Genomic DNA, 22826 nt, shown 5'->3' with positions numbered 1-22826 from the left:
CAGTTTTGCTGTGAGTGTCACAATAACTGGTGATCTTTAGCAAAAATAGTGAAAAATGTGGAGATCTTCAGAACCTGACTGGACATGGTCCTGGGCAAATGCAGAACTGGTGAAATAAAAGGATTGCATGAAAATCACAGAATCACAGAATGGTTCAGGTTGGAAGGGACCTTAAAGACCATCTAGTTCCAACCCCCCTGCCCTGGGCAGGGACACCTCCCACTAGACCAGGCTGCTCAAAGCCCCATCCAGCCTGGCCTTGAACACCTCCAGGGATGGGGCATCCACAGCTTCCCTGGGCAAAAATATCTCAGCTTCCATGAAGAATGAGATTACTTTCCATGCAGTTGGAGGGAAAGGTTTGAAAATATCAAAGGGGTGCAATAACAGGATTGACATCGAAGAGAAAAGAAAAATACAGATTTTAAAATCATAGAATATTAACCCTTTCTGAAGATTTTAAGTGGCCTGACTCATGATTTTGGAAATATCATTGGTGACTAAGAGTCATTTGGGTCACTCGTTGGGACATCCTTAAATAATGTGATATCTGTGCTAGAGCTAAACCACCAAAATACTTCACTTATTTGCAAGGAATCTTCACCCGCCCAGTTGATTTAGCTTTCATCTGGGTTTTTGTTGCAGAAAGTAAAGAAAGCCTGCTGCAGGAAGGTGGGAATCTGTGCCAGGAAATGTAAGATGCAGAAAAATTTGTGAGGGAAGTCTCACAAATTATTTGCCCTGGAACAGAAGTGTCAGTAGAATGGCAGCAGAGAGATTTTGAGTCCAATAAATGCAAGTCTTTGGAGACCACAATAAACCGGGATTCTAGTGACAGTGCATGGCTATGAAAATTCACTGCAGTATCAGACATCCCAGGTGCCTATTTTATCAGGAATCGTTATGCTGCTCAGTGTTCCAGGAACAGTTCTGGACAATGAAATAGCTTTTGCATTCAAAGAGGTGACATTTAGTCACCAGGCATTTAGCTGCCGGGCATAAAGGCCACCACTGCTTGTGAAAGGGGTTTGTTTGAAAGAAGAGAGTGCGTGTGTGTGTTATTAACTGGAGACGGAGGGTAAACTTTTAAATTAAATATGCTGCAGCTCAGTCAATGTCTTGGGCTCAGTATCCTTGATGGGGGGCGATGGGGAGGTCTGAGCTCCTGCCGAGCTCACTTAGCGTCAGGACCGCCACTGAACCTCGCCAAAGATACGGTTAGAATCTTTGTGAATGCATATTTCAAACATAAGAATCTAATAAAATTAGACTGTGCATTTGAATTTGCCTCTGATGAATACGCACCACAGAGGAAACAGTTGCTCGCATACGAGTGTTCAGCTCAAGGCTGCATCCTTTGGGAACTGGTGTAATTCAGCCGTCTCCTCAGCTCCGGAGAGCGAAGAAATAAGAAATAGTAATCGAACAGTTACAGTAAAACTAATCAAACCAGAACAAATCAATACAAAACAAAAAGCCCCTCCAAAAGGTATTCTGACATCCCTCCAAAAGATATTCCGACCAGAAAAATATTTTATACGTTAAGGTATTTCACATTCACGGGAAGAAAACTGAAGAAGTGGAATTACCAGATGGTCAGTAATAATGTTATGGGGCTGGGTGCACTGAAGAGCTCTGACAGGCAGGCTCAGAACACAGCCCTCAGACATGCCTGCTGGAAACGCAGCGTTCAATACTGTCACTGTTGCTCAGCTGTGGCAAATAGAGGTAGAGCTAGAAAGAGGGAGATACAGAGAGAGAAAGATATACTTATTTTGTTTTGAAACAGCTTTAAGATGAATCAGAAAAAAAAATTTGATTTAGCATGAAAGCTTGTTGGCAAGTCAGTCGGTATTTGTAAAAGTTTGACCAGGAAGCCTCGAGAGAAGTTCACATGCAATTTAATATTTACTGAAGACAAAAACATTACGATTTTCCTTTCAGTTTCTTTGCCACTTTCTTTACGGGGCTCCGAGCAACCTGATCTACTTGAAGGTGTCCCTGCTTACTGCAGGGGGGTTGGACTAGATGGCCTTTAAAGGTCCCTTCCCACCCGAACTATTCTATGGTTCTCTGATATCCTACTTTGGATCTCAGGTATGAGAAAGTGGACCGATGCTGCACCAGGAGCTCCTGAGGTTTTAAAACCCAGGGACAGTTCTGACATTGAGGATTCCTGTGGAGACACACTGTCTTCCCCTTTCATTTGCAGCCTGGTTAATGAGCCTGTAAATTGAATTAGCTCAGTCTAAGTGCTCAAAGTCCAAGCTGAAATGAAAAGAAAACAAGATTAGAATACTGTATGGAGGCTATACTTGTTTTGCTGCCTTTGATTTCCAGAGGAATGCAATAAGACTGAAATAATAATAACAAAAGAATATGTGACTGGTGACATATGATTCATTATAATGTACAAACCAACCTATCGAACAGTGTTCAAATATCAGAGTGCTGGGTACTCAGCTGGCAAGTCAGTGTTTCCCAGCCTAAAGAGATTAAGTGTGCCTGAAGAAGGTGGCATCTTATTTTTCTTTTTTTCCCCTAGTGCCATGGCAAGTGCATATCCATTTGGGCAATGTTTGGCATCTCTTTTTTCACACAGCAAATGAGTGGCCCAAGGAAGTGACTGCAAATTAGAGTTGCGAATACCTGGATTTATGATAACAACAGTGCACTGAAGTGTGGGGGAAAAGCAGGACAGCACTGCATCAGTTGTTCCCAATGACTTTGAAGCAATCAGTGCTAAAAGAAGAAAGCATCATCTGTCCTCCAAAGCTTTTCCTCCCACCGTAGATCAAAAAGTAATGGTTTTCCTGTTAGCAAGCAGAAGAGGAAGGCCTCTCTCCTCTGTTGGTGGTGCCTCTGTAGCCCCCTCTGCACCTGCCCCTGGGCCTGCTGTGTGCCAGCCTTAGCGGGAGACCGGCTCCAATGGTACCTGACATCCTTGTTCCGATGGGTGAATCACCAGTCCAGGCTCTGCCATTTGCATTGGCTAAGCTCTGAATTTCTGTCGGTAGAAAGCCAGTGATTTCATCCAGCTTGAGCATCGATTCATCAGCTGGTCAAGATAAGCATTTGCTGACATTATTTCCCTGCCCATCCTAAGGGTTAGCCTGAATCAAAGTGGGTGAGGGGATTCCCAGTTCGGTGGCTGAGATCCGCAGAGCCTAAATGACTTAATGATTCATCCCTCTTGCAATTAGCTCAGCCATTAAGCAGACCAATACCCTAATCCCCTGCCCTCTGCCTGGCCTTTCTCTGTTCGCCTCTGGACTCGGTTGTGGGTTACCGTCACGTGGAAAAGTCCAACCGGTCTCATCTCTTCTGTGTCCATGGATGGCTCTTCTGCCTCCAGGTTTGATGAAGATTTACCTCTGGGAACTCACGGCTATGAAACTCTCCTCAGGAGCACACAAGACAAAGGTGATACGTTTCTTTCTCCTGAAGGCTGTATGAAACGCTATCCTTTCCTTTTCAGCCAGGATTGAATACATTTGTATATATACAAATATTTCCTTCACCAAAACCGACATCTTCCCCATCTTAAATTAAAAATAGCACAGCAACCCAGGCATTGGATGACTTTTCTTATCAACCAGTGGCCGTATGGGAAATCACAGTGTATGCAGAGCGTCTTCCTTATGCAGGAGTCAGTCTGCTGTTACGTACATGAACAGCAGCTGGAATAAACTCAACTTTACAAGATTTTGGAGTCTTTCTTTTCTCGACAGTGATCTGAAGACATGATGAACAAACAACGTATAAGGATTTATCAAGCTTTGAATGAAAGAAACCCACAGCAAGAATAGTAGCGGTAACATTAGCTAGGAATAATGGAACAAAATGAAAGTCCTTTATCTTATTTTCATCACTCTTATTCCCGTGTGTGAAGTGAGAGCTAAGCTGCATTATTATGTGTTATTATCTCTAGAGTATCTACTGTCTACAATCACAATAATGATGTGGTTTTCTAAGGAGAAAAAAAAATGATAGGAAGAAAACACTGAATATGATTTTCTCCTGTGAAAGCCAGAGATGCAAAAAAAATATTCCAAAGCACTAGTAGTCATATTTTTAGCTCAAAAATATCTGTCAAAACTACTACATAGTGTAAAGTTTGAGAGAGGAATGCAAGATCTGTGCTTCAAGTCTACCAGTAGACATTTGCATGTTCAGCGGCAGAATTTCCATACAGTCTGCAAGCAGTAATTTGTACACACTCCCACAGAAGAATAAATCTGATCAAAAAAGAACCACTGCCATGTTGTTAGCATTGATTCCCTCCAAGGTAAAGTCCCAAAATAAATATTACTCAGCCAAAAAACCCAGGTTGGATATAAACCTACCTGAAAAACATTTCTGTAATCTGAGAAAAAATTTCTAAAAACATAAGCCTACTCACAGTATTTATAAATCCTTTCCATTCCTATATAAGATTCTCAGAGTAATTCCAGCAAAGCTATATAATTAAATCTTTCTTGTCTGCAAGAACACGTAAGAGATGTGTTTAAATAAGGTCACTCACTAATGAAATGTTGACAGCCCAGCCGTAGGACTCAGCAGCTGTTTAAGAGAACATAGCAATGCGAGGGAAAGACCACCACATCCAAAATGTAACAATGCAGCATTCAATGATCTAGTTGGAATTTGTCCAAAATATAGACAGCAACATGTAGGCCTAACATACTTACCTTATAAAAAGGGCTATAAGGATTTTGCATCTGGTGTACATATGAATATATGTATTTTTGAGTCAAAGGATGACAGAAGTTTGAAAGAATTTGTTTTAAATTTTATTCATCTGATATTACCCATTTTCAAGAAAATGGCTGTGAATTTCAAGTTAAAGATGGTTGTTGACTACCTTTCCACATAAAATGTAGGGCACTTCTCCCTAAAGAGTTTGGAAATGGAGGCTTTCTGCTACCGCTGGCAAAAAGGGTAGCAGAAAGATCCCATATGTCCCCTTACCTCCTTGCGCACTTGTGTGCATGGCCTAGATACATGTGTTGATTTCCTCATTCTTTTAACTCATTCATTATGTAAATTGAAGAAACAACACAACCAACTCACCAACGCAAACAGAAATACAGAGACGGAAACCCTGCCATTCTGCCTAACAGCTGTTTAACAGAGGTTAAATGAAATCTACAAATAAAATGAAATGGCAGTGTAAAGCACTCGTCACATGAATAATTTGACGTTATAATAGCAACAGGATGCTTGGTCTGTTCTCATCTGTAGTATTTCTGTTTAGCAGCTGCTACGCCTGATAAAAAACTGCCAGACGGAAGAGTTCCCTGATGGGTACCTGAACATGCTCTGTGCATCCTCCTGAACTTTACTACAGTTAAAATGTTATTCTGGACCTGCAGGAAAGGAGACAGATGTTTTCTCAGCTTAGCAAATGGGAATACTCCTTCTCTGAGCAAGTGGGAAACGCACTAAATCTGTCTCAGCTAGAAACGTGTTTAGCATTCACTGTTCAAATCGTCTGCTTTTGTAATCTCTAAAGCATAGAGCGTGTTGTTCACAAACTTTATTTACTTGTAACAGAATAAACAAACTTAACTTTCCACATGAGCTTTTACAAACTGGAATACCTGCTTCCCCACAACAAACGGGAAATGTAGGGCTCTTGAATGTCTGAGTCCTGATGAATGCTCCGTTAATTGTGCATTAACAATTAGAGATTAAAAAATATGCTTCTGATTACTACCAGTGTAATGAAGTTAGAGCTGGTTGCAAGCAGACTTTGTAGAGTGAAGAAAACTTAGTATCACAAGACAAGCCACTGTGAATTTCTGCCATCTGTCTAATGATGAATGACACCAGTGTGAATGGTATCAAGTCAGCCTACGGATTTGCTATATATACTTAGTAACCTGACAATACATCAGGCAAAACGGCCCCAGTTACACTGTGCATCAAAACAGAGAGTATAACGCTTTGTCAGAAGGTAAACTGCTCTATAAATTAAAATTACCACATGTCCAGAAACGAAGAAGGCATTCGTTGATTTCAACCTAGTTTCTTTCTTTTTTGGACATCTGTTTTCTTCCAAAAGTCTCATTTTCATGATTTGGGTTTCCTTTCACTGCTATTTTAATACTACCAATTCTAACAGTTCTTTATACCTTGTACTTTTGTTCTCTGATCAATGAGAATGTCATGAGGTCCATTTTTACAGTAGTCCCAAGTAGTACACTCTACATTTCTTCAGCAAAATGCAGACAATCTCTGCTGCTCAATACACACGGCTAGATACTCTTTCCAGCGTTTTGCTACAGTTGAATGTTCTTAATTTGTGATCCTTTCCTGAGGTGAAGCTGGTAAACTTAGAGAAATGGAGTGCCTAGGACAGATTCTCTACTTGTATAAACTGCTGAAATTGAAATGTATCTATGTATATACATGCGATGAACTCTGACAGCTAGATGTCACCTACATATTACAGAAATTACGTCAGGGTTATAAATGAGACTCGAGTTTCCTTCTGTTCTCTTCTGCTCTCTTTTTCCTTCCTGATACAGTTATAAGGGTCTCACTCAGCATAATGTGATTGCTCCCTTAGCTTAGTTCAAAGCTCTCATCTTAAATGTATTTTAGAGTTTGGCTCACCCGACCGAATTCCAATCATTTAAAAGGTAAGTATTTAGACTAAGCTTACTAGTTAGACTTTCTCCACTTTCTCTGTCATGGAAGAAAGGTGTGATGAATCACTCCCTGCAGGCATGAAGTGTGGAGGATTCTCAGGTGTCTATGCAGATTCTTAGATGTCTAAAGCAGATGTTTGTCTTTCAGGCTGCATTGTACAGCATCTGTCCCCTGGGCGTCATCCAGTACTGGGATCTTGACTCTGTGTCCAGAAGAAGCATCAGAAGTCAACAACTTACAGAAGCATCATCGTCTTTGTTCCCTTCAACTTCTTTGTTCCCTTCAACTTAGTGATAAGTTTGAACGCGATAAAATATGAGGAATTTACTGGAAACCTTATTATTTAGCAGCAACACCAAGGTAATGGGCTGGTCCATTTCCTTTTGAGATGGGACAGAGTAAAAGAAGAGTCAATGGATGTAATATCTTCTTTCCAGGTGTTTTTTTTTTTACAGGGTGCTTCTCCACTCAGGAGAAATCTCCATAGTGACAACATTTTTCTCTGTGTGCTTTAATTTTATGCTTGCTGGACTCCCTGGCCTCAAATTAATCAATGGCAGAACATTAGGACCAAACTAAGCAGAAACAAAAACTAACAATAACCAAATGATTCAGAAAGAGTCATAATTATGGGTAAGAAATATCTCATTACAGCAAAACCCCGCCGCAGTAGTTTTTAATGGAGACCGCTCATTAAATGAAATAACGCTTTGAATGAAAATAAGTTTGTCTAGAGAAGCTAGAAACTCATAAACGCAAATATAACTGCTGGCAGGGTGCTGCATCAAACTGGGTATGTGGAGTTTGTGTCAGCATTTAGTACAAATTTTATTCTGCAGGAGGGACAGAGGTAGCTCGGTCAATTCCTGTCCTTTCTACCTTGGTTGAGAACGTGCACCCAGAGATGGGACAAATATGTGCATTTCAGGTCTTTGAACTCCTAAATGTCTCCTGTCATGAATACAACCGGTTTAGAGTCTGTTGTCTGTTTCCTGCTGCCAATGCGCACTTACCCCCAAAGTCAGGTTTGCTCAGAGAAGGCCCACAGCTGGAACATCAAGAAGAAATCTTGTGCGTGTAAACACCTCTGTCAAGGGGCACTCGCCACTGAGCTTAACTATTTTTCTGCGGAGAAAACTGTGCATACGGTTTCTCATTTCTCATAACCAGACATAAAAATATTGCCAAATGAAAAATGGAATTGCCATGAAAATAAACGATGAGCTATTTTCCTACAAGCAAGATGCTAACAGTATTTGGAGTGCTTTTAAAATGTGGTACTGCTTAATTCTGCATTTATTCAATGCTACATTAACTTTTTAAATGACTCAGGTAGCATCAAATCCTTTGCACCATAGACAACACAAACTTTCCCATTGCCTGCAAGAGGAGTAAAATGGTTTCTGTGTTAAAGAATATACAGCATCAATTGGAGGAAATGAAAATATGAAAGTGTTGTGCAAAAAAATTTCCATTATAGAAGCTCAAATTTCTTACTCTGTGGCAATCGATTGCCAAGCATTTGGGTTTTATTATTGAATTTAGAAAAAAAATAGTAAAAGAGTTGATTACTACAGATTTTGAAGTCAGTTTTTAGCAATAACGCGCTCTATCTATTGTCAAAACTCTTGTGGTCAAGCGGCTGTATTACAGTGTGATTCAACCCCCTCCAAAATGAATTTCACAAGGTGTCTTATTAGCACAGACTTTGATACAAACTGGTTTTCTTCTCTGAAAGATGAGTAGCAATGCATTTTAACTCTTCTAACATTATTTTTACCTATTTTTTTTTCTGTCTGAATAATAGTAGTTGTTAATACAGTGAATTAGAAAGAAGTGTGGCAACCGTGAATGCTATGAAATGCCACTAATCATTTGTGTTTCTATTCTGTAGATGGAAAATCAGTAATTTCAGAGTTTAGTCACACAAAAATGTGATTTTTCTTGGGCCGAAGAGCATTTTTTTCGTGCCTCTTCTTCAAAAGAAATTTCCAATAACCCCCACCTAGTTGCTGAAAGACTTGAGCCTGCGTTTCCAAAATCTTGGCCAGAAAGCCTCCTCAGATGCTTGAAGCTCTGCAGCTGCTCATGGCCACGGGCGTTACCGTTCTGGGTTGGCTGAGCATCGAGGGGCTCATTTCATGCCTACACCTGTCGGGGGGTCACAGGCTTCAGGAAGCAATTCAGTATGCATGCGCCTGGAGAGAGGATGACGCTGTGGAGATTGTTTAGGGAACGTTTGCCAGGAAAGTGAGAAGGGGATGGAGTTCTCGTTGCAGCTCTATGGGATGCTTTGCATTTTACTTTAAATGGAGAAAATGCAGAAATAGCACTGTAAGTAAGGATCGTCGTTGCAAACTCAGAACCAGCTTGGGGGTCTAAGGCACTACTACTGCATGGTATTGGGTAGAAATAACCAGAAATCTCAAGTGTGGGTTTGTTATTTTTATATCTAGAGCCGGGTGCCTAACGCTGCGCCAGCCTCTGCTTGTGATTAGTTGGGACAGAGGAATTTGCTTCCCCTGCAGTTAAATCCACATTACCCTACTTTTTTTGTTGTTTGATCCTTGTTGCCCCAATTAATTAGCTTTCTCCTATTCCTTTGTTCAGATTCCCTTGGCCCAGTCCCTTGAATAATTGTCAGAACCGCACGGAGGCTGTGGTTACCGTGTGGTACTGGCTGCGGCTCGGTTTTATTTAATAACACAGTGTTACTCTGTGCAACAAATTGTGACTAATTGCTTCTCCACTGCTCTGCCAGTCTGTGACAAGGCCAGCACCACAAAACACCAAGTCAGAGCTCCCCGCCGAAGCTCTGTAAGCTTATATCAATAGCAACTTTGGTGAATGAGGTCTGACTGGTAGGGGAATTGAGTGTTTTGGTGAAAGGAATGTGCCCGTCATTGACTCCAATGCTGAATTTTGCGATTTTCCCCTCAGGTGTAACATATATAAACAGCTTTGACTCTGCAGATCTTGGGAAAAACTCTTCTTTTTTGCCTTTCTCAGCGAACAAGAACTGCATTCATATAAACTCATGGAATTTCTGTTATTGGGTTTATCATGTGTGGGTTTCAATTTTTATTTTAATCAAGGAATATGATTTCTCCCTTTCTTGCTTTCTCCCTTGGTGCTAAAAAGTACACACTGCCTTTTTAATATTTAATTGACGAGATCATTTTACAGGTTTTAGTTTAAAGGTAACCATAGCACAAACGCATCCATTATTAACTGCAGAAGGGCAGCGTATCTTCTTGGGAACCCTCTTCAGTTTAATATGAGAACCCCTGTCAACAGAAAACAGCGCTGATATTGTTGTTAAGTGTGACAAACTGGCAAATGCCATGGCCACCACGCTGGAACAATGCAAACTGCTTATGTCAATGGAAGAGGCGATGTTTAAAAGCGAGATGAAGGCGGAGAGCGAGAGGCTGTCGAGGAAGGTTCGATTCCGCGTTGCGTCCTCGCACAGCGGGAGGGTGCTGAAGGAGGTCTACGCCGACGGGGAGGCCGCCGACTCTCTGGACTCCGAGTACGCCAGTAGCTCAGAGACCGACCAAACCAGCCGGCTGAGCGAAGTGGACGGGCAGCAGAATGGACACGTAGGGTCCGAGTGCGACGAAAACGAGAACGAGCCGGACGACTTGCTCATTTTAGTCAGAGCCACTAAAGAGAAGGGGTTTGGTACAAAGAGAGTCAACATCCTTAGCAAAAACGGCACAGTCAGGGGAGTCAAGCATAAAGTCAGCGCTGGGCAAGTTCTCTTTGATAATTTGGCAAAAGTATTTCAGGTAGGCGATGTGCTCCTGCTGGCCCTGAGCCCTGCGTCTCTCCCTTTTAACTCCCCCCTTTATTCTTCCCCTTCGTCCAAACCTCTCTCATTTATGGTTTCTCAATATTCTGCCTCATTCCCACTGCTGTCCGCTCGCTGCCGTCGCACAGGAGGGGCTCATTGCTCTTTCTGGTGCAGTCTGGCTCCCCACTCCTAATCAACTGTGAAATTTTTCTTTCAAAATTGACTTAAAATTTGCTGACTAGAAATGAGTACGTTGTGCTATCTGTGTATGAACCTGGAAAGAAACCTAACAGAGAAAGTAACTGGGGCTTTGTTGGAGATCTGTACAGATCCACTGTACGGGGAAGTGTCACGTTTCCACTTCTATTATATTAGTTCTAATGAGTTTACGATGTTATCTACTGTCCCCTACGTGTAAATATGTATACTTGCAAATTCCATTGTGTCTCATCTGCAAAGTAGATCAAATTAGACGCAGGATGGCAGCAATGATGGTTTTCCCACATGAAAATTTCAGAGGAATGAAATCTTAGTCGGAAGTCTCTTTTATTAATGTCTGTTTTCCATTTATTTTGTAGAAGGAGCAGAATATCTGTATTTGAAACAGATGCCACACTGACATCTTAGGCAGAGAAATAAAGACCTCATAAAAATCAAGATAAAATTTCTAAAAAATTTAGTTCCTATATATATAATTTATCCATATAAGCTATTCAAGCCTTTGAATCATTAATATTCAAACAAAAGAGCAACATGCAACAAACTCTTTCTAAAGGTTGTTATAATCCAGAATTAGGATGGTCACTTAAGTTAACCTATATTCGGCTTCAGAACATTGTTTTAAAAGCATTTTTGCAGTTTTAAAGCAGGGGAAATTTGATATTAGTAGCAACTGTTGTTGTGTGTTGAAATGAAATCTGACAGTTCTTTCTTACTTTGAAGCTCAGTCATTTCATAATATGTTTAGAAATTGCTATAGATTAACATTCTCTTGCTTCTGAATATGAATTTGTCCTCTGTGTTGTAGCTAAATTAGAGCAGTCTTTTTGTCAGTATCAATGTTCCTAGGGAAGATGGATATTTCAAAGATTAATTAGCTGTTCATTTTTGTTCTTTACATCACATAGCACTGAAGTCGCTTGCTTGCTTTCAAGCCACTCACTGAGGAGTTTGTCCTTGAATTCCCTAATCTGATAAAATTTGTAAGAAACTCACTTTTTCTAAGTAGATGTGAGTTAGAAAATGTTAACTGGGGCATGTCTGGATTCTTCTCCAACCTTTATTCCAAATAGCATCCCATGTTGTTTCGCTACATGGAGTATACCATTTCACCTCTCTAGCCTCGCTCCCTCCTAAAACCTTCCTTCCACTGCACCAGTGACACCAAACTAAGAAATTCGAATCACCTAAATAAACGGACCCATCTGAAGACATACGTACCTTAATTAGTAGTCCTGTCAGCTTGCTGTTTCTACCTCCAGTTTTATGCTGGAAGTTCTTCAGGAAAGGTTCATGGACTGAAATCAATGTACTTTTATTGCAGTGAAGTTTCTTTTATTCCTACCAGAGTTACAGCTAGGACCAACACTATTTCCATGAGGTGTTTTGCCAGAAGAAAGGAAGGCTTGAGAGGAGGCATGTCCATCTGATAACTTCAGAAAATGATATATAGCCAAGTCTACCACAGAAGTCCATAATTAAAACCTGTAAAATAACGGATTGTTTAAAAGCGATAAGGATCATGTATTTTACAGCAGAAGAAAGTGGAAAAATTAAATTGTCAGATGAAAATAAACTTAGAAGTTTTTTATACAGCACATAATTTAATTTAAGAACTCTGCTACAGGCATTGGAAAGGCCAAAAGAATAGGCAGGTTTTGAAAATGGATGAGGAAAATATATGGGGAACTGAGCAGCTTCTGCTTCGGCAGGTCTAAATGACTGCTTTTCAGAAATAGCTGTATATCCTTACTTTAAGCATCTACTGGATCATAGACACATATTCAATAATACAGAGAACATCATGATTTGATGTTTCTACACAAACAAGTTCCTGTTTCCCCAGAGATAAAGTTTGAAGTCTAGTGAAGAAGAATAATGACAGTTTGCATATCTTTTATCTCATACTGTGAGCCAATTTTCTGTGCCGCATGGTGAACACAGAGGAGAGCAAAGCGCGAAGGTTGGCTTTGAGATTGGGAACTGCTTGATCCCAATGTGAAATATGATCGAAATATTAATTACAAATGAAGTAATGACCTTTAGGGTAAGATTAGAGGATGATTTTTAGTTTTCTGTAAGTATGTTCCAGACAATTAGTTGCACAGCAATACTGCTTAGAGAAACAACAGGAGTTCTGCATTCAAAGATACGATAAGGTAGAAATACATCTCTATTAGAAGATATAACTTAAAATCCTCGATCTGGGCCTTTTTGTAATTTCCTCCTTGATTAGTGGTTGAGTCACCATCCCTGGAGGTATTTAAAAGATTAGTAGATGTGACACTTAGGGACATGATTTAGTGGCGGACTTGGCAGTGCTAGGTTAATGGTTGGACTCAATGATCTTAATTTTCTTTTCTAATCTAAATGATTCTATGATTCTATGTGAGGTCATCTGCAGTTACATGTTTTGCTTCTCTTAGCTAAGCAACAGCAAATATGTAACAATAGTGAAGATGTATACTCCTGAGGAGAACCAGCAGTAGATGACCTCATTATGCATCTCTTAGAGTCAGTGTCAAAGCAGGCATTTGTAGTCTCAGAGCATGCGCGTGAACTCTCGACAGTCCTGAATCCTGAGCAGTGTCAGTATTCTCATTCTTCAGGCTATATCTGCAAACTCCTTTACTATCCTATCACCCAACAATCCCCAGATAGTCCCTGTGGTAGAGGAGAGATCCTTTAAAACAAATCACTTTCTTCAGATATTCTAGGGATAAGCAGGGATTCATTAACTGGGCTTTGTTAAGTCACGCAGCCAAGACCTTTGATGTTTTCTGCTTAGATACCTGTGCTAAAAGCACTCTGTGTATTTTAACATTCCATAGAATATTTGTTTTTTTGAGTGTTTTTTCCATATTTTCTAACTACAGCCTTTCTACCCAATTGGTTCAGTTAGTTTCTTCCCACAACAGACTCATCTGAAAAAAACTCACACCTCCTGGAGGTTTCTGGGAATGTGAATAGCACAATGTAATACAGGAAGTATTTTCAGAGGAAAAGGTGGTTTTGATTGTTGTTGTATGATACAAGTCTGGCCTGAGAATGTATATTTACTGCCAAGTAGACATGCATCCCCTGCTACATCTCCCTACACCCCTGCACTGAGCACTTCCATCACCAGCACAACTAGTGACTTCCAATTGCCACCCTTCCTTCCTTGAGAAGAGAAACTAGGTCCATCGCGTTAGTCTGTCCGGTGACCGTCTTTGTCCCCAGACGCGAGCTGCAGTGCTGTGACAGCAGCAGGTCTCCTGTCAGGTCAGCCCTGCGTGGCTGCAGAGCTGAGTCTGGCACGGCCGTGGGGATGGGGTGGGACAGAACTTCATGGCAGGACATTTTGGGGTCAGAAAGGCAGGGAAGAGACCATCCCTACTGATGTTTCAGGGGAGCGTGGTTTCCATGGCAACGCCTCCATCCTTTCCCTCCCAGGGGTGGATGCCACAGGGAGAGCGTTGACATGGCAACCACATTCTGGCGGGGAAGGCGGGAGGCCAGTCGGTGGCCATTCCTGGGGGGACAGGGATGGTCACACGCATCCACCATCCTCCACGTGGGACCGGAGGGATGGCCTCCTACAGGGCTGGCAGTACAGTGGTCAAACAGTCGGGAATATTTTATTCCTGAGAAATGTGCACGACTCAAAAGCCTGAATAACAGAAAGGATCGGGAGCTCTGAGTCTCCCTGTTTGTGCACGTCTTTGGGATAAGTGAAATTATCTCCTTCCGAAACACTAAAACTGACGGTGTCGGCAGCTCTGGAGCTGGGGATGTGACCTGTCATTTGCATCAGGAACATAAGCCCCTTCTCTGCATATCCAAAGTAATTGTGGTCTTATTTCAGTACGTTACTAAAATTTTTGTTTTCTAATACTTAGAATACTGTTAAAATGTGAACGGGTATGAATATTTCCTATATTTTCCCATAGAAAGTAGTAGAGAAAGGGTTCTTGTTTCCTTGAAAAAAACGTAATTCTCTTCACAACAAATTTTTATGACTAGACCATTCCTATGATGGCTTCCTGGTGACACAGAGCAAAAAAGCCTTGGGTTGTCTGGTATATTACTATGTTGTGCAATGATCATTTCATGCCAGGCTGGGTTTCCATCCCAACGTGCAACGTAATGGAGCTCAGCCAAAGGTTTTACACAGGTCTCTCCTCATTTCCATTGTTTTAGCGTGGGTCCTTTCCTCCCTTTCCACACTTACATGCTCCACTGGGCTTCGGGCCTGCTCTGAAAGGTCACCTTCTGCTAAATTAGCTGCAGATCTCATTCTCAGGCAGGGCCCACCGATGTCTATTACGAAAGGGCAGGCCTGGTTAACAAACCTGATTAATGCCTTAGTGAACATTGCATCCGAAGGGATATGGGTGAGGAGTCAGACACAAGGTACTTGGTCTTTAAGATATTTTCCAGCACGGTGTCTCAGGCAGAGCTAACATTTAAGGTTGCCAAGTGCAAGTCAATATTCAGCCCGGCAAAGAATTAGCTTATCAATGTCTAGGGAGATGGGAAAGAGTTAAGAATCAGGTGGAAGTTTGTTAAGAGAAGGAGAGCTTCTGGGGTGGTTAGGTTCACTTTCATCTTGCTGTATTTGTAGGTGACTTGGAAAAGCGAATACACAGCAGGACATGCAGGGCTAGCATGGAAGGGCTAGCTAATATCATAGCGAAAATAAAATGAAAGACAGCAGCGAAAACACCTGTCCTCCAAAGAAGGCAGATGCTGCAAAGTGCGGTTAAGAAAAGTTTCTGGTGCAATAGTACAAGCAAAGGTTTTAGGGATGGTGGCACGTTGTATTTCACTTCAGACCCTGGAGCAGATATGACTACAACTGCCAAAACTCTGGGGAGAAGAGAGAGAGGTCTGCACTTTCACTGGAGGAGTCAAGATGTTGTCCTCCTCACTTCTTTGGCTGATGATCAGTGCTGGCACACCAGGATCATTGGACTGTTTGAACTCAAAGACCTCTGCTAGGACTGGGCTAAGGTTGTGAAAGATCTCCTGAACTTTCCCTTCCTCTCCTGATCCATAAACGCTGCCCTGTGACTCCCAAATGGGCATAGCTTGCAAAAGGACTGCTTGTACCTGCTAGCAGCAATGTTAGGGAAACCTGCTGATAAACTAAAGCCATAGCATTTTCTGTGGTAATGCCACTTATATGGGTGGAGATAAATCCCAGTGAGCTGTAGGTACCCTCTTTGAGGTATAAAGTTCCAGTTTATGTTCCTAGTGTTAACAAGTCTGGAAAACTAATGATTGAACAGCATTGCGCTGAAATCCACTGAAGAATAGGAAAAATTATAATCACACTGAGGATCAAGTAATTATGATAAATAGGTTTCTGTTTGTTACAGAAAATTCAGTGTTAGAAGGACGACTGGATCACCACTGGAGTGGGCATAGTGTCCCTTCACCAATTCCTTTGTACCTTCCTGAGCGCTTTGATCTGTGACCACAGTGCACGGGACAGGGATTCGGCTGATTAAGTGACTGTTGAAACAGGTAGTTTCCAGAGGTGGCAGCTGAATAACCACGCTGATTTAACAAGGAAGATGTTCAGGTCTGTGGGCTTTTAACTGGAGCCTGGGGTTGGTCAATACTCAGAATATTGATATTTATTGTTCTCCTGTTCTCATATAAATCATCTGTAAAGCACCGAACGCAGGCAAGTCTATTATTAGACTGTTCATGGTATTTTAGGGTTTGCTGCTATTGGACTTGAAATACATATTCGACATAGACTTGAAATGATCAGTAAACAGACTTTATCTAAACCTCTGAAAGTGATAATGAAGCTTTGAGTTCAAAAAGACTTAGCTGTCTAATTTTTTAAAAATGTAGGTAAGGGTTGTCTTGACTTTTCAATACACTCAGCATTGGGAAGCTTAGCAACAAAACCATGGTTACATTTGTCACTTCTTCAAGATTGAATCAACAGTTGAAGAAAAAAAAAATTGCTAGACTATTTTGCTGGCTGATTAGCATGTGCTGGACATCTGTTCAACCTTCCAGAGCACCACGTGGCCTCAAAATTATCCTTGCTCTGATGTGTCTTGATCCTTGCAATGGATCCGTAAATGAGGACACTGTTCTTGAGACACTCAGGTGCCCCGTACGGGGCTAAGCAGGGGCAAGCCCTGGGACAATAAACATTTCTGTTTTGTGTTCACATATGTTTCTGCTTCAGAGGATATAATAAGCAGGTACTTTGCTTCTTGAATCACACCTACATCTGCATGTGAGTGAAAACTGTTATGACAATGAATTAATATTTCCCCGCAGGTTGCAATATTTTTATCTGTTTAGCGTATGTAGAAATGACTACATAAAATGCAAGACAGCTGAGAAATAGTTTTTATGCATTTTGCAGTCAAGCATTAGTGGCGTGAAGGGTGCGGTTTTGAACACGGACAGGGTAATCTGTGCACACCAGCCTTCCCTGAGACAGAGACTGAACTGACGCTTCCTAGCAAGGGTCTGGGAAACACACCAGGGTCTCAAGTACAACCAAACTCTGGTAGGTGCAAGATGGAAGCAGCAGTGAGGAAAAGATCATTTTGCACTGCATTAGCACCTCATCCCTGCTGTTGATAGCAGACAACTTCTAACGACTGACTGGTACTGAATAGAGGTGTCTCAGGCTTACCCCAGCTAAGGTCCAAGTGCCTGGGCTCCAAGCAGATTGTGCAGCCTGTAGGAAAAAGCAGAGCTGCTGCCCGGGGCTGTGAGGGAGGACAGAATTGAATTGTTCCCTCTGTGAAGTCTGCACCACGTGGCTGCTTTCCCAAACAGAGTGATTTATTAATAAGCCTCATCCCCTGGCCTTATCTTTTGTGTGACAAAGGGCATAGCAAAGAAGCTATGCTTATACTTCAGAGAATATTTATGTAGAGAATATGTACTACTACAGTGAATCAAGACTTTAGGTACAGATTCAAAAATACCATAGGCTTCTGAAGAAGGACTTAGACATTAAGCTCCAAAGCTGTGATCCTCCAAACCTCTCTTTGGTTCCACCTTGTCTCAAAGGTAGCATAAGCCTTTTATTAATGAAAATTTGACGAATGATCTGCCTTGGCCACGTGCCTCAGCATCTCAGTATTGACAGGGCATGACAGTTACCTCCTACTCGTGTCCTATGGGAACCGCAAAAAAGGCGTTCCTTTGCCTGTCTCACCTGCAGGGCTTGATGTAGTAGGTGTCCTCTGAGCATGCCTAGTGGATCAGATCCTACACAAACCGTACATAAGCAGATGCTGCTTTGTTACAAGTCGTGTCTGCAGGAGGCAGTGGTGGGAGTTGCACTTTGAATCCGGCAGTCACAAGACAGCATGAATAAGTTGCTGGAGCAGGAGTGGAACACAGGCTTGCTGAGTCTCAACTTGCCATCCCAAACACTATGCTTCAGCATCGTGCTGGACTTCCATTTCTTTCTTTCTTGCTCTTAAGCATTACAGTAATGGCATTGATGGCATTGCTTCATCATGGAGGTATCCTAGAAAAGCCTGTGACTTGCTTGTTAGGGACGAGAGCTAGAGAGGAGACTGAATCCAGGTAGCCAAGACATGAGAGATAGCAAATAGCCATGTTCTGCCACCTTGTTTCATGCTCTCTCTTTAAATCTAAATATACGTTTGCTTTCTTTTTGAAAGAAAGAAGCAGTGTACTTGTTCTCAAGCAAAGAATGTGAATGCCAAATGGAAAAAGGCGCCTCCTGGTTTTACTAAGTGGGATTCCTAAATCGTGTTGGCCTCAGGAAGTTCTCTGAGCTTAAAATAGTTGTAAAATGGGAGAGTATTAGAAAGAAATACCACATATGCTTGCCATCCTCTTACTTTTAATTATCTGTCTGGTAGATGACCTGGAATACTAGAGGAACACTGGGTCTGAGCCTATGTACTGCTCTGGGACTTTTACATAATGTCCCTTTGTGGAACTGCTCAATAAGGTCCTCAACCTTTGAATTTACATGGAAAATCCTTCATCTTGGTTCAAACAGACTTGAAAAGAAGTGATGTTACGTAAACAGCCTATTGAAAAAAATTCTTAGGATGTTAGTGCAGAATTTTTTTCTACTTATTCTAACAGTAGAAGACCTTTTTTTTTTCTAAATTGGCCTCTTACAAGAAAGATGAAAAAGATGAACTAATTAGTCTTATTCATTAATTAATATCAATAGCCCTTTACATTTTTTTTTCAGCTGTGGAACTCAACTCAGTAACTCATCAGGACAATTGTGAGAGAATATCTTTTGAAATATTTTTAAAATTAGGACCATCAAGAAAACTTGGGGCTCTTCCCCTTTCTTTAACATGGTGCAACAGGCTGCCTGCTAGCCAATTTGCTGTATCCTGTTGCCCCTGAATATCTGCATGCCTTTGACACAGCATACACAAAGTTTGCGGAACACATAAAGCTGAAATAAATTGCCTACAAATATGTACCGTCCTATATGCCTAATTACTAGCATCATTCTTGGTCATTGACCTCTAATTTTTGTGTACAAATAAATTACTTTGCAACCAAATATATAAGTAACTTGGGTGAAGTATGTTTTAATTACATTTACAAATACGGAAGCCAATATTTATGCGGGACTAATTTGTCACCGGATGGCACAGCTGTGCAGTTGTGCAACTGCAAAAATATGGTAATAATGCAGCTCCTTTTTAAAAAAAAAAAAGTTCAAAAGAGTCGGGTATTATCTTTACCTTACTGGTAAATGTACTAATGTACTTACAGACATGTGCTAATGCTTTTGATTTCCTGCCATAGAAGGCATTAGCAAAAATACTTTCTAACAAGTTAATTACATTACAATTCCTTTTAGTTTACAGATCTCAGAACTGTTTCAGTTCTGAGCTAGGATTTGCAAATACTTGCACTAACATTTGCAAACACAAGCTAGACAGGTATAAATGTACGCATGCCATACAGGTATTGGGTTACAATGACCCAGGAAAACTGCATTTTAGCAGTTGCCCAAACCTACGTTTCAGGAGTCACCTGCTGCCAAGTTAATTGGTGTGTAGGTGTCGTTGAGGACTATTTCCTTCCTTAAGAGAGAAGAAATGAAGTCATGCTTTATTTGCAGATAACGCTTGCTAGACCGCTCTGGTCTGTCAGCAGCCTGTTCTGACATTTGTCTACTAGTGTCGACAGTTTGTTACACGCTACGCCAACGCAAGGTACATGATTAACAGCTTGAAAGAAAGAAGTGGTCAAAAGAGATATTGCTTTTCCGGGCTGGAGCTTTAACCTGTGACCACAACATTCAGCATCATCGTAAGTTTGTAGCTCAAGGGCAATAAAATATGCTTCAGAAGGGAATTTGCAGCCAGAGAGAAAAGGGTGTGACTTTCATGCATGAAAACCTTCCTCATTGCTGCAGCATCCAGTACTAGGTAGTACAAAGGAAGAAACTCAAATCTCACTGAATTTTTCCCAAACTTGGCTGTTAAATAGTAACTGGGACAGCATCCCCGGCCTGTTGATTTTGAAAAGCAGTTGGAAAAGCATAGCTTCCCATCCAAGCAGGCAACCTTGTGGTTTTGCTTGACACAGTAGTCATGTTGTGGAGTGGCCACCACAGCACAACTCTTCACGGCCTCCATCGTACAAAGCAACAGAAACGGTCACGGGTGAGCAGCTGGAGTCAGTGAGGGAGACACTAATTTCACACACGGAAAGAAAAAAGACAGGAAAACCATCATTCATTGCTAGTATGAATTGTGGAAAGCATTTTAACAACCTTAGTACAATTTTGCTTTGGAACTATCCCTAGAGACACCATCCATCAATGATGTCAGAATATGTCTTCTATATGGCAGAAATACCACATGCAGAGCCATTCTTTCTCCATGCCCAGGACACATGGGAAAACTTACTGGCCAACGTTTGTCCAAGTTTATAACAACACGCGATGTTATATCCTGCACTGATAAATCAGCCAGTGTCGGTGCAAAGGCAAAGAAATTTTCTTTACTGCTGGCAGCCTTGTTTGGAACATCACTGATTGCTAATTATCTAACAAGTTTTAAAAATAGTAAGAATTGACAGCAGTCATAGACTATTATTTAAGAAAAATCTATTTGCCCGCATAACTTCTGTAAGACAGAAAGCAGTCAGTTTCTAAACCTGCAACTGAAGTTACAGTTTCTTAAAGAAAATGTGATCTTTTCCTTCCCAGCTGCTCATGAATTGCTCTTGGTTTACTACATCTAAAAGCAAGGTCTCTGCCTCCCACAATTGTGAAGCATGTCATTGCTGTTCAAGCGGAGATTGTCATCAGAGACAGACTGATAGACTCAGTGAAAAATGAGACCTTTAAGCATTATTGTTGGTGTTCCTTCCACCTATTGCAGGTCTTCATCTGCATCTTGAGAACTTCCCTTTCCAGGTGTTGGCTGATGCTTTCAATCAGATTCCCAAACATGCAGCGGGTAAATCCAATTGTTCTTCCAAATGCCACCATGATCCAAAAATGTAACCACCTACACAGTCCCTCCTTGCCCAAACTTAAGCTTAAGATTTAAAAGAGACATCGGTTTCTAAATGACTTGTTTAGGAAATACGTTCTGCTCGTTTAAATCTGTCTGCGAAGTTATATCATGGCAGCTCTGGTTTTTGTATCTGCTGAGGGTTCAGGACTTTTGAAAAGCTATCTGCTTGATCTGTGATATTCTCATGGATCCTCATGTGACGGGGAGTAGCCTTGAACCATGTAGTTCCTTCAACCAGGTAGTTTTATCTTCAGTTGCTCTAGCAATTCTCTTTTGAAGTCACAAGAGATAAGGGCAAGAGTTGTCAAAAAAGGAGAGATGACTAGTGAACTTTCTGACCCGTCTTTCATGCTGTCGCAATTCTCATTTTGGCAGAAGGTTATGCAACTGGCAAAAATGTAATCAGTATGGGGCTTCAGCATTTTTCGAAGACATGATATGATATTAGAATAAATGTTGTTTATGAAATTGTTTTGCTTCAGGAGATTGAAGGATTTCTACGCAAAGGAGCCACTGAAATGTTGCCTCAAAAGAAAAGCAGATAACCAATTAAATTATCTCAGCATCTGCATTTGCGGTCATATTCCTTGAGCAGAACACGTTTAACTCTATGACATGATATAGATTCTAACCCTATTATGAGAACAATATTATATGAAAAGTCTGGTTATAAGAATAACATTTTCTGCTTTATTTAAAAAATACACATTTCTGGGACAAATTCTGAATCAGACCAGAGCACAAAGCTGCTCACATTGACTTTCTAAAAAATATATATATAGAATAATTACCTTGGCAGCTATTTTGACTAACAGGCTTAGGAGCTGATATAAAGCATACAACCTCCTACATTCTGATTCTCAGATATTTTACCTATTTGGTTAAAAAAGCCAAAAAAAGAGCTTGCACCTTAGATTTTTTTCAGCAACAAAGTCTGTAACTCTGCTACATGGAGAGGGATTCTATTTTGCTCACACGGAAATGGTGGATGAGTCATCTGTCCCCTTTTGTACATCAAGGCTGGCGGCCATGGTATAGGCTATTCTAGGGCAGAGCTGCTTTATGTGTGTTGTCTAGGAGTTGCATCCCCTATGTCTGCATAAAAATCTCAAGGTCTCTGTTTTTGGTTTTGGAATCTATTGCATAAGAAAAGGAGTGAAGCACCATATGTGTGCAATGCAGGTGGATCTTTAATTTAAGAAATGGAGATTGAGTGTATAACTAGTAATTAACTACTCAGGGTTTGAAGACAAAGGTACCAAAGTTCTTTAAGTAATGAGATAGCTGAAAGCATAGTTCCAATTAGGTTAAGTAATATAGCAGGGAAAGGAGGTCCTTCATCACTCAGTGCTAATACAGAACAAAGTAGTGCTATAACTTCAAGAGATCCTTTTCATCACTTCCGTATATTGAGTGGTAAGGCACTCTCTCGTTGAGGAGTAAGGACTGAATCAGCACTTCATCAGCACTTTGTTGCACTACGCGTGGTCCAGCTTTGCTCTTTGCCTCCTTCAAAGACTTGTGCAAAATCCATTACCGGTTGCAGAGTGCTTTGTGGCCCTATGCGAGAGAATGCTCTGTGTCCGCCTGAAAAATGGTTGGAGTTTCCCTTAACTGTAGAATAGAAATGACAACCTCATCCT

The 22826-nt window shown here is 41.1% G+C and overlaps 1 protein-coding gene across 1 annotated transcript in view; it reads left to right on the top strand.

Moving 5' to 3' along the window:
• The first annotated feature begins 10052 nt into the window (after positions 1–10052).
• Positions 10053–22826, top strand: part of GRXCR1 (glutaredoxin and cysteine rich domain containing 1) — a 42018-nt gene continuing 29244 nt past the window's right edge. Inside the window, exons 1-2 of the mRNA XM_054203132.1 lie at positions 10053–10448; positions 13922–13924. Of these exons, the coding sequence (XP_054059107.1) occupies positions 10053–10448; positions 13922–13924 (399 nt within the window). The remainder of the gene's footprint in view (positions 10449–13921; positions 13925–22826) is intronic.

This window comes from Rissa tridactyla, chromosome 5 (assembly GCF_028500815.1).
Source record: "Rissa tridactyla isolate bRisTri1 chromosome 5, bRisTri1.patW.cur.20221130, whole genome shotgun sequence".
Taxonomy (NCBI): Eukaryota; Metazoa; Chordata; class Aves; order Charadriiformes; family Laridae; genus Rissa; species Rissa tridactyla.
Note: the sequence above shows the minus strand (reverse complement) of the source record. Positions and strands in the feature narration are given on the sequence as shown.